At 36.7% G+C, this 13,002-nt stretch overlaps 1 protein-coding gene across 3 annotated transcripts in view; it reads left to right on the top strand.

The window, feature by feature from the left end:
* The window catches only part of PRMT3 (protein arginine methyltransferase 3), a 135,598-nt gene that overhangs the window by 30,033 nt on the left and 92,563 nt on the right, over nucleotides 1-13,002 (top strand). For all 3 annotated transcript variants that reach the window (XM_025355887.1, XM_025355886.1, XM_025355885.1), the window contains one exon: nucleotides 12,832-12,931. In XM_025355887.1, coding sequence (XP_025211672.1) covers nucleotides 12,832-12,931 — 100 coding nt within the window. The remainder of the gene's footprint in view (nucleotides 1-12,831; nucleotides 12,932-13,002) is intronic.

Genomic DNA, 13,002 nt, shown 5'->3' with positions numbered 1-13,002 from the left:
GTATACAGCAGAATATCTTCTGTTAAACTCCTCAAGCCTACATCTATAAAAGGCACTTTAAATTCTAAAAGATAGATATTTTTAAAATATACAATCTTTTATTCTTTCAAACACATGCAACTTAACAATCCTTGGATTATGTTTAAATAATTTTTGGCTAGGCATGGTGGCTTAAACACTTGTAATCCCAGCACTTTGGCAGGCTGAGGTAGGAGGATCCCTTGAGACCAGGAGTTCAAGACCAACCTGGGCAAGATAGCAAGAACTGTCTTTACCAAAAAAATAATAAATACTACTACTAACAATTTTTATCTCCTTTTTATTTAAAAAGGTGATCTAGCATTTCTAAAGAAATGAGTTTAGAATAGGATACATTTTGGTTATTATTGTAAACTGACAGTATATCAGGCTTTAAGGATTAGGCTGGCTCTTCTGAGGTTGCGGACATGAATAAAACAATATAGATTTTCTGAGATGTTATGTTAGTAAGGGCAAATAGGTCCTAAAGTGAGATATGGAAGAGAATGAGAAGTTGTTTCTTATTCTTGCTATCATACTTTGGACTCTGCAGTGAAAGATCATTTCAGCAACATAAACTTACCTAAGGATAGCAAAGCTATTCAGTTGCCAGACAATTGTATACTGTGTTTATTACCCTCGGGAAGCACAGGTAGCTTCTGTTTAATATTTTTAGCATTATCTTGGCTGCCTTTGGTTTCTCATTGACACAGCTAGGGAATAGCTCATTATTCAGACTTTCAGATGTTACTGCAGAAGAGTTTTTAGAAGGTTGATCCATCATATGGCCACAATGCAGTACACTCAATCTCAGTATGACATTAAAGATGCAATCTTTTATATTGCCTGTGTCTAGAATACTGTTAGAAAGGAAAGTCTAGAGAATATTTTGATTTATTGTCATGTTTATGTAGGTGTCTTTCTCTAGACACGAGGACAGGAGCTTTATCCTCATCTTTTTATCCCTAACACCTAACAAAGTGTCTGATATACATAGTAGATGCTTAGTTAAGGTTTTTGAGTAGAAGTAAAGTATCTTAAGGTAATGATTTTAAAGATGGTGGTGGTGGGGGGGGGGGGTGTGTGTGTGTGTGTGTGTCTGTGTGTGTGTGTGTATTTTGGAAAAGGATTACAAAATACACCAGCAAAAATTCTTGAAATAAGGGATGCTACTTCGTATTTTGTTTCTAAATTTAATAGAAATAACAGAAATGTGAATTAAAGCAAAAGAGAAATTTGAACCACTGATGAGGCTAAAATAGTTTTTTTAAAAATTTGTTCTTCAAAAGCCATAGAACTCTGGTGAAGGTCATGAAGGTGATCAGACACCTTACAGGGAAATTAAATTTATTTCCCTTCCTAGTATACCCCGAAGCCCCCTTAATTTCTAATTCACCCCAGTGGTTCTGTCTTTATGGGGTACATTCCATGACCACCCACTAGTTCAGTGATTTACTGGAAGAACTCACACAATTCAGTATAAAGCTGTACTCACAGCTAAGATTACAGAAAAGGGTATAGGGCAGAAACAGCAGGAAAAAGATACCCACAGGCAAAGAGGTCACAGGCAGACTTCCAAGGTATCTCTCTCTCTTTACACAAGAGTTACACAAGAGATTTACTCCCCAGCTTCATACCTCAGAGGCACATGTGAGATGTCTCTACCTAGGGAAATTTGCTTGAGTCTTAGAGACTGTAGTTCTTAAAGCTGGTGGGTCAAGTAGGCATATTTCCACCATGTGACCAGCCATGGTATATACCCAAACCAGGTAATAAGTGTGCATGATGAATCTTTATGTTTACTTTAAACATGTTGTCAACTTGCTTCATCTAAACCTACTGCTTCAGGTAAATGGAGTATCATCATTATTCTGCAATCATATGAGTGATCTAGGCATTCTTGTTCTTAGAGTTTGATCAAGAATCATTGCCATGGCTATAGAGATCTAAGCAAGAACTGAGTAAAACAAAACAGATCTGCTGCATTCACTCATTTTTTCCAAGTTGTAAACTTGGCCTTCATACTTGACATTTTCTTCCCCTTTACCCAACATACCTGTTGGAGACAGAGTCCTGTTGAGTATCCTTAATGGTTCTCAAATGTGTCTCTCGTCTATCCATGATGTTTCTCATGCATTACTTTACATTCTTAGATCTCTCACCTGAATTAATGCGTCTGCACTTAACTGGACCAGTTGTTTGTCTTTGCCTCCCACCACTCTCCTCTGTTCTCTGTAGTGCAGCCAGACTGATTTCCCCACTTGATTCTCCTCTACTTTAAATAAAAAGGAAGAAAGGGGGGGAAAAAAGATATTTTTGTATTGGGAAGATGAAAGAGGATAAATTACAATGATTCTACTATCAGAGACCACTATCAACATTTTGGTATATTTCTTGCCACTCTCAAAAGCCTTAGGTCACAAAGATGAAATCCATAGGAATGTAAACTTTACCAAAATATCAGCTCCCTGTGGTGTGGCAGGAATTTTTCTTTTTTTCATTCATTGATGTGTCCCAATTACCAGGAAGGGGACCCAGCACATCCTAGGCATTCAGTGTAACTACTTATTCAATGAATGAATGAATTAATCAATTTTTAAGATTCAGGACATTATATATTCAAAGCCAGGTAAATCATTATCACCAAAGCCTGCAACCCCATTGTTTCTGATAGATTCCAGATGACTATTTTTATCTTTTTTCACTTTATTAGAACTGAGTTATTGCTAATTTCAAACAATAAATGTCCTCAGTGTTAGTAATTCCATAGCTACACATTTGTAAATAAAGATGATACATTTGGGAGGGAGCAGCTCATAGAATAGCTTTGTTATGGTTCCAGGTCTATGCCCCATACCTTCTTGGTAGTTCATTCCTTGTGGGATGTGTGTAAATCTGCCTCCAGCTTCATATGTTTAAGAATTCTTGCTTTTTGTTGACATTTATGAATGAAGGACTAGATATTTTAATAAAGGTAACTGGTATAGATTTTATCTCTGAGGGGAAAAGGTGGAGACTGGTGAGTTTACAGTTACCCCAGTAATGTTTTAGTCCCTTTATCACTCCCACATTGTATACCTCTTGACTCCACTGGTTTGTGTTGTGAAGAATGGCTCCACATCCACTATCATGCTCGCTGATGTGTGCACTGAGTACTGGGTCTTTCTTCACAGATTTACCAATATAATTTCATTCCCTTTTTTCTCTCAACTAAATTATGAGATTCTTTGGTTCTTTGGTATTCCCTTCCAAAATCTCCATGTATTTATCTGTGTCTTACATTTTATATTATTGTCATTTCACTGTGCTTAGGGAGCAAAAGAGAAATAAATATGTATACATCAATGACATATTGAACTGAAAGTAAATGAATAGTATATATTGTGTCTATTATATCTATTAGGATATTCCCTTCTTCTCCCCCATAAGCTATCATCCATATATTCTAGGTGAACTTTACATGTGTTTTATCACTAACTTTAAATGCATTTGATTAGGTATTCATTGTATGAACTCACATGTACTTTCTGTTGCTTGCTTGTCTGTCTCCCCACTAGACCATCTTCTTCCTTAGAACATAGACCATATCTTTTACCTAAATCACGTAGGGAAAACGTAGATTGAAAATTTAGTCCCATATTTCTTATTCCAAAGATCCTGAAATGACTCTTCATTATCTTTAAGTAAAATCTAGACTTAAAGATAAGTCTTAGCATTACCTCTAAATATCCCCCAACTATGTCACTGTATACTGTCTCTTGTTGCTCTAGTCATACTAAACTGTTCAAAGTTCTTTAAATTTACTTCTCTCTGTCACACACACACACACGAGGCAGTTGTGCACACACACAACCGTCCTCTACCCATACCCATACACATCTTTGTGTATGCTGTGTCCTTTCCTTGCTAAGCTCAGATGTCACTTAGATAAAGATTTATCATATGAGCTTCCATAGTCCCCAATCCTGTTTACTATTCTGTCTCTCTTAGACCATACCCTTAAGTGCATGGACTGTGTCTTTTATCTCTGTATGCTTCGTACAAGATAATTAATCATGATGATGTCCCTGTATCATGAAGTGAAAGTTAAATTGCTACTTTTAAGATAGGAAATAAGATAGAAACGTATGTGTTCTAACAAAATTTCCCCTCAGAAAAAGTTGATAATTTCATTTTTATTGGATTATTTAAGAGAATTACTTAAAGATATCCTTTTTATTACCTCGTCATATTTCTTTACATTAGAATCATGCTAGTTTTTCAGTAGGTGTTTCCAAAGATAAAGATTCATTTGGCTTATATTGAAGTAGGGTTTAGTGAGTAGCCACTTGAGAACTAAGTAAAATCTGTATATTTTTTTCACAAATGGAAAAAATCAGGTGGTGATTAAAAGTCTTATGAAAGGTTATCTGTGTCGATGATATCTATTTTAATACAAAACTAATGGGAATTATCAGGCTTTGTCTTTTTTCCTGTGTTTCCTTTTTAAGATTAAATCATAATCTTTCTTGTTATAGTCATATTTGAACAACAAATAATTACTGATGCAAATAGGATTATGACTTGTAGCAGACAGTAAACAGGCCTAGCAGATGGTCTCTTACAGAACACAGATCTTGTTTCCGCATAACCATTCTGAAGATATTTTTAAGCGATGGGAACATTTTTCTCTTTTAAAAGAAGCTTGCCTTCAGTTTTCTTTGAAGCGTTTGTCATTGTTAAAGCCTTAATCAGTATTTCGGTAAGCAACAAGCAACTGTAGCAATTTCATCAGAATTTTATTAAATACTGTTTTTAAAAAAACTCATAAGCATTTCTTTAAAACTTTTTGTATTAAATATAACATGTAAAATGAGTACATAAAACATCAATAAACATGTTTAATATGCATAAGTATCCATAAATAACAAATGAAATTAAACATATAGTAACCATCACCCAGGCCAAGAGAACTTTGCCAACAATTCAGAATCCCACCCACCTCCACTGCTCTTTCTCGATCAGATGGGCTACTATGAACAATTTTATTATGATCTGGTTTTACATGTGCCCTGGTGCACACATCTGGGAGGTGTATACTTACAAGTAGAACTGTGGTCCTTAGGGTATACATATCTTCAGATTTCCTAGATGTTGCCAGACTATTTTCCAAAGTGGTTATACCAGTTTATCTTACACATATAGTATGTAGCAGTTCTGGTTGGTATTATCCACCTTTAAAAAATGTTTCCAGTCATTTGTGTAGCAGTATCTCATTGCAATTTTAATTTTTGTTTCTTTGATTGCTAATGAAACTGAGCACCTTTTCATGTGATTGTTAGCCATTTGGATTTCCTTTTTCTGTGAAATATCTGTTTATGCCTTTTGCTCAGGTTTCTTTTGAGTTGTGTCTTGTTTGTGTATTTGTAGGCAATCTATATATATATTTTGGATTTGAACTGTTGATAGGTTTTATGTAATGCGAAAGTCTTCTCTCATTCGTGTTTGCCTTTTCACCCTCTTTGTAATATCTCTCAATGAATTGAAATTCTCAGTTTTCATATGGCAACATTCTTATTTATAGTTGCCACTGTTTGTGAGTTGAGTAAGGAATCTGTACCTTCACTGAGGTTATAGAGGTATATTTTCTTGTAAATGCTTTATAATTGTGCTTTTTACACTTAGGCATTGATTTTTGTATATGGTATGAAGTGGTGGTCCAGTTTTGTTCCTTTTCTTGGTATTATATTTAGATGACCCAGTTGTCCTGGTCCCATTCATTAATCTTTGTACTTATATTATCATTTTTATCAAGAATCAAGCATTATTATATGAGGCCTGTATAACCTTTACACTAAAACTCCACTAAGGCAGTAGGACCAAAAATCACAAGTTACTCATTCATGAATGCAAATGCAAGAATCCTAATAAAAATATTGGAAAACTGGGCCAGGCACAGTGGCTCACGCCTATAATTCCAACACTTTGGGAGGTCAAGGTGGGTGGATTACTTTAGGCCAGGAGTTGGAGACCAGCCTGAGCAACATGGCGAAACCCTATCTCTACTAAAAGTACAAAAGTTAGCCCAGCATGGTTGCACATGCCTGTAATCCCGGCTACTTGGGAGGCTGAGGCAGGAGAATCACTTGAACCCTGGAAGCGGAGGTTGCAGTGAGCTGAGATCGTGCCACTGCACTCTAGCCTGGGTGACAGAGCAAGAGTGTCTCAACATAATTTGTGTCTCAAAAATAAAGGAAAACTGAGCAATAAATTGGGAAGTAAAGTTTATTCTAGGAATGGTTAAATATGAGAAAATCAGAAAAATCTATTGAGTGTGTCTCAAGAGATGCAGTATAAAAGTCTGATAAAATTTAGTATCCATTCAGTGTATCTATGTATTTAAAACCATTAGCAAACTAGAGTTAGAAAGCAGTGTCCCAATATGATAAAGAACAGGGTCCCCAAACCCCAGGGTGTGGACGAGTACCTGTCAGTGTCCTGTTAGGAACCAGGCCACAGAGCAGGAGGTGAGCAGTGGGTGAGGGAACATTATCGCCTGAGCGCCACCTCCTGTCAGATCAACGGGGGCATTAGATTTTCACAGAGTGCAAACGCTAACGCTGTTGTGAACTGCATATGTGAGGGATCTAGGTTGTGCATTCCTTACAAGAATCTAATACCTGATGATCTGAGGTGGCAGTTTCATCCCAAAACCATCTCCCACCCACAGGTCCATGGAAAGATTGTCTTCCATGAAACTGGTCCCTGGTGCCAAAAAGATTGGGGACTGCCGATACAGAGTATCTATAAAAACAAAACCTACAGCCAGTATCTTGAAGCAGTGAAAGCATTCTCTTTAAGTTCAGGAATAGGACAAGGATACCTTTCATCACCTCTTCTATCCAACACCATAAAGGAGATCCTAGCCAATGCACTAATATGATCAAAAGAAAAGTATAAGAATGGGGTATGAAGAAACAAAACTGTTTTTATGATGTTTGTGTATGTTTATGAATACAGACATTACAAAGAAGCTATAAACAAATTACGATAAAAGTATCAAGATGCTGAATACATAATTAATCAGAGTTTATTATTATTTTTGTTTATTTGTTTGTTAGTTTGTTTGAGACAGGGTCTTACTTTGTCATCCAGGCTGGGGTGCAGTGGCAAAATCATGTCTTACTGCAGCCTTGACCTCCCAGGCCCAAGTGGTCCTCCCACCTTGCCTCTCAAGGAGCTGGGACCACAGGCCCATGCCACCATGCCTGCCTAGTTTGTTTATTTTTTGTAGAGACAAGTTCTTCCTATGTTGCCTAGGCTGGTCTTGAACTCCTGGGCTCAAGCAATCCTCCCATCTTGGCCTCTCAAGGTGCCGGTATTACAAGCAGGAGCCACCACGCCTGACCTATTGTTAATGTTTTTAACCTCCTCCCAGACAATGCAAGGACATTAAGTCACTTTAAATGGAAAATTCACCCTGGGGATGAACATCCCCCAATAAATGTTGGCTGTGAATCATGGGTCAGCTGTTTTAATTTCTTCCTCCCCACCACCTTCTGACCTTGATCATTATCTCCTTTCCATATATTTCTCAGGTGTCTTTGTTTTATTGTTTTCTGCAATCACTTATGCAAAGAATAAGTCTCTAAAAACCCTTAATGACCACCAGGATTTGACCTGTCCTCTATAAAGCTTGTTAATAATTTCTTCGTAGAACTCCCATCTGATTTCTCTTTTTTACATCATTTTTCAAAAACCATTGAGTCCTTCTCAGTGAGCTGGCGTTTTTTTCCCTTGTCCTTTCTTTACTCTCATTGATTTTCCTTTTCCTTTCTATGTTAAAAACTTCGTGTGGGCCTCATACTTGTTAACTGAGCCAGTCAATCAGATAGTGCCTCCTGAATATTCTCTTGGCCTCCTAATCGTAAGATTACATAAAGTATATGAGAATGGGGAGTTGCTAATTTCTACATACATCGTCACCTCTGTCCATAGCATTAAATTCTATCGTTATAAAGCCAATCTAAGTTCAGTTGTGCTCCTAGCATGCCTACTCCTTCAGAAGGACTGTTTGCTTTATATGTGGGGAAGAGAGTATGGCAGTTAATTCTCTTGGGGTAGGTATGCTGCAATCCTGCTTTTACTCACTGTAGCAGATTGGTTGTCATACCACCTGGAAGAATCTCTTCACAGCCACTTGGGGATCAGTCATCAATCCAGTTACCCCTTCTGCTCAGCAGTATATAAAGTAAGTGATGTGTTTCCCTGTTTATTAATTCTGAGAATTTATGCCAGTAGTAAATGTTGAGAGTTTATGCCAATAGTGAATCACCAGGATTTTCTGGTATTTCTCCGTAAAACAGTTTCTTTTCTTTTTTACTGAATACTCTCAGAACATAGTAGTCCCCGAAACTTGTCCTCTAGCTGTTTGCATTGTCTTTGTGGCAACTCATAGTTTTAAGTTCATTACTTTCCTAGTGAATACTTCATCTTTCCAGATAGATGTAAAAGCATAAGAAGGTCTTTCAGTGAAAGGAAAAACTCTCTCTCTTGCCACCATTTCCTCTTTGAAAGGACTGACATTTATTAGAAACTAGTAACAGCCAGAGAATGGGATTTTTTACTATCTTACCCTCTGCATACTATTCCCTATCAGTCCACTAGCTAGTTACCTAAATCTTGCCATTTCCTACCAAGATTAGGTAGGCAAACATCCTAGGATTCAATCCTCTGCCAGTTTTTTTTTTAAATTCCTTTTTCTGGCTAAAGAAATTCTTTAGCCTTTGTGACTCATGGGTCTGCAAGAGAGTCCTGCACACAGCACCATTCTGAGTTAACATAGTTTCAAGTCAGACACACATGAACCTAATTACCCAATATTACCGAGAGAGATTACGCAGTTTTAAACTTTATTAATAATTTCAAAGGTACAGGCAATCAGGAGACTCAGAAGAAGCAGGGATTAATCTGGCACATAGAGTGAGGCTTCTTACTGTGTGAATTGATAACCCATCCACCCCATTTGCAGACCTTTTCTACTCTGGGCCAGAGATCGTGTAGCTCATATAGGGAAGGAAGGACTAAAGCAGCTGCTTTTAATATCCCAGATCTCTTAGTCTGGGCTTCCTGATTCCCTCTATTATATGGGTAAGATCTCTGGTTCATGTGAGTTAGATTTGACACTCTGATCTATGTACTGACTCACTACGTATGTCCATTTGCTTTTCTCATTTCTTCCTTTTTCCCTGACCATCTAGGACCAGTTTTCTTCTTGAACTACTTTTTTTTTGTTTCCTTCATTGTACATTTATGTCAGTAGCCAAACAGAATGTTGTTTGTTGGTCTGAAATGTATTTTGCCTATAATTCTGGGAGATATTTTTCTGTACATACAGAATTCTACATTGGCAGTAATATTGTAGTACAGGAGTTGGTAAACCTCAGTCCCTGGGCCAGCTACCTGTTTTTGTAAATAAAGCTGGAACACGGCCGGGCCTTTTTGTTTACATATTGTCTATTGCCTCTTTCACACAGCAATAGCAGTTGAATAGTTGCAACAGAGATCATATGTCCTGCAAGTCTAAACTATTTTTACTTCGGCAGTTTAAGAAAAGGTTTACCTGGTTCATTGGTGATATTCTACTATCTATGGCTTTCATTGTTGCTATCAAGAAGTCACCTATCAGAACAATTGTTATTCCATTGAAGACAATTTGCCTTTGTTGATTTTTTTTGCCTCTGATTTGTCTAAGTATTAAAGATTTTTTAAAATTTAGTCTTGAGATTCATTGGATTACTTTTCTCTGTGGCTTAAGGCTTTTTATCAATTCCAAAAAATTCTCTTGATCCCAGGAGTTTCAGGTTACAGTAAGCCATGATCATACAACTGCACCCAAGCCTGAGTGACAGAGTGAGACACTCTCTTAAAAAAAAAAAAAAAAAGGCCAGGCGCGGTGGCTCACATCTGTAATCCCAGCACTTTGGGAAGCCGAGGCAGGTGGATCACGAGGTTAGGAGATCGAGACCGTTCTGGCTGACACGGTGAAACCCCATCTCTACTAAAAATACAAAACATTAGCTGGGCGTGGTGGCGGGCGCCTGTAGTCCCAGCTACTCGGGAGGCTGAGACAGGAGAATGGCGTGAACCCGGGAGGCAGAGCTTGCAGTGAGTCAAGATCACGCCACTGCACTCCAGCATGGGTGACAGTGCAAGACTCCATCTCAAAAAAAAAAAAAAAAAAAAAATTGATATGGGAGTGCAAATGATCAAGAATAGCCAGAAGGATTTTTAAAACAAATAAACTTTAAGGATGTACACTGTCAAATTTCTTGGCTGAATTTAAAGCTATAGTAATCAAGAAAGTGTTATATTGGCATAAGAATACACATCTAAATTTGGGGGGCAGAATTGAAAGTCCAGAAATAAATCTATACATACATGGTTGTTTTTTACAAAGATATCAAAGTAATTCTGTAAGTTAGTGATAGTTTTCCCAACAACGTTGAAACTATCGCTGTTGATAGTCTGTCGAACAAAGTTTTTTCAACACTATATCAATAGTTATTGATATGGGGGAAAAATGAACAAGGTACATATGGGAAAATTAACTGAAATGAAAGCAGAAGCATTTAAGGAGAAAACATAGGTGAAGTATTTGGTATGGGCAAAGATTGCTTAGATATGCCACCAAAAGCATGAACCATAAAAGAACAAAATGATAAGTTGGTCTTTATCAAAGTTAAAAACTTTAGCTCTTCAAAACATACCATTTAAAAAATTAAGAACCAAGCCACAGTATGGCAGAATTATTCACTGTACATGAATCTGACAGAATTTGTATCCAGAATATGTAAAGAACTCTTACAATTCTGTAATAAGAATACAACTGGGCTGAGCGTGGTGGCTCATGCCTGCAATCCCAGCACTTTGGGAGGCTGAGGCAGGTGGATTGTTTGAGCCCAGGAGTTTGAGACCAGCCACAACGTAGAGAAACCCCATCTCTACAAAGAACCACAAATATTAGCCAGGCATGGTGTCACACACCTGTAGTCCCAGCTACTCAGGAGTCTGAGGTGAAAGGATCACTTGAGCTTGGGAGAGGTTGAGGCTGTAGTGAGCTGTGATTGCACCACCACATTCTAACCTGGGCAACAGAGTGAGACCCTGTCTTTAAAAAAAAAAAAAAAAATGACTTCAACTGACCTGATGTTTTAAATGGGCAAAAGATTCAAACAAAAGAAGACTTGGGAATATGGCAAGCAAGCCTAGAAAAAATGCTTGATCATTAGGAAAATGCAGTTTATAACCACAATGAATTCTTTCTACACAGTGAAAGTTTCAAAGATCAACAATAGTGAGTATTAACAAGGATGTGAAGCAACAGGAATGCACATGTATTACTGCTTAAAATGTCAAATAGTTTATATGCTTTGTAAAACAAGTTGGCACTTTGTTTAAAAAGTTAGATATACACTACCATTTGATGGAGCAATTCTGCTTATACACAGATGTTTATAGCAGCTTTATTCATTATGATCCAAAGCTAGAAGCAATCCAGAATTATATACACAGGTGAATGTATAAACAAAATTGTGATTTATCCGTGTGGTAGAATACTACCCAGCAGTAGCAAGGAACAAACTAATATACACAAAAGCATATGTGAAACTGAAAATATGTCATGCTTATCGAAGGAAGCCAGGCACAAAAAGAAGCAATACGATTCTGTTAGCATGAAACTCTATAAAATACAACTCTAATATATAATGAAAGAAAGAAAATCAGTGGTTGCTTGTGGATGGGGAGATTTTCTCGAATGGGCACTAATCTTTGGGGGAAGAGGAAATGTTCCGTATATTGATGGTGGTGGTCAACAAAGTATCTGTTTTTCAGAATTTAACAAAATTAACCTAAAATGAATGCATTGAATTGTATGTAAATAATACCCAATGAAGTTAAGGAGGGACAATTTCTTCTTTGATGGAGGAAAAAAATCCTCTGTAGTTAAAATGTACATTCTGAGAATTCAGAATTTATTAATCAGATATAAACTTAACCAGCAGCTTACATTCACCTTTGTGAAATTAACTGTTGTTTCATATTACAAAAGAAGGGGAGGTTGAAAATATTGCTAATCTTATTAGCAAGTGTATAAAAACATCTAATGATTGCCACTGATCAAGGTTAAATAATTTTTGGTAGTGATAGGATTTCAGGTTTTATATAACACTTAATGTTTTGTTGTTGATAGTGTCATTATTATTTATAGACACATGTATAGCTTTCACAAGTATTTGATCCTCTTAATAGCCTGTGAAGTAAATAGGGTCAGTATTCTCTTTTACACCTGAGCAGCACAGGCTCAATGAAATTACTTAAAATGTTGGTGAAGATCACATAGCTGACAAATGCCAGAGAATCTGGGGGTTAAATTAGGGGCTTGGGGCTTCAAATTCTCTCAGCCCTATGACAGACACACTATTTCCCTTTAAACCATACTTTTATATGTCTTATATGTCTGTCTTCACCTCTGTGTTGTTTTTTGTTTTAAAGACATGTAACTTCATTGACATGTTATTCTTGATAAAATTTGGATTTCTTTTCAAACTCAAGTTTTAAATATTGATTCACTGTATTGCCATATTAACCAGAAACATTTTTGGGCATTCATGGAGTAACCATAAAATAATTATAGTGTCCAAAGAACAACTAAACTTTGATTGAAATACTTTTTTGTCCCACAAAATGAGTTGTTGGCAAAAAATTATGTAATTTAACTAGCTTTCAGAATCTGTTTAATCTACTAATCTAATTCATTATGATAATTTTCAGACTAAATAAACTTGAAGATACTATTACACTAATTAAAGGAAAGATTGAAGAAGTTCATCTTCCTGTAGAAAAAGTGGATGTTATTATATCTGAGTGGATGGTGAGTGTTTACGGAAAAAACTACTTTCATTGGTAAAATGAAAAAACTTTTTTAAAGTAATGAATAAGATA

Source organism: Theropithecus gelada, chromosome 14 (assembly GCF_003255815.1).
Source record: "Theropithecus gelada isolate Dixy chromosome 14, Tgel_1.0, whole genome shotgun sequence".
Taxonomy (NCBI): domain Eukaryota; kingdom Metazoa; phylum Chordata; class Mammalia; order Primates; family Cercopithecidae; genus Theropithecus; species Theropithecus gelada.
This window is presented reverse-complemented; position numbering and strand designations above follow the sequence as displayed.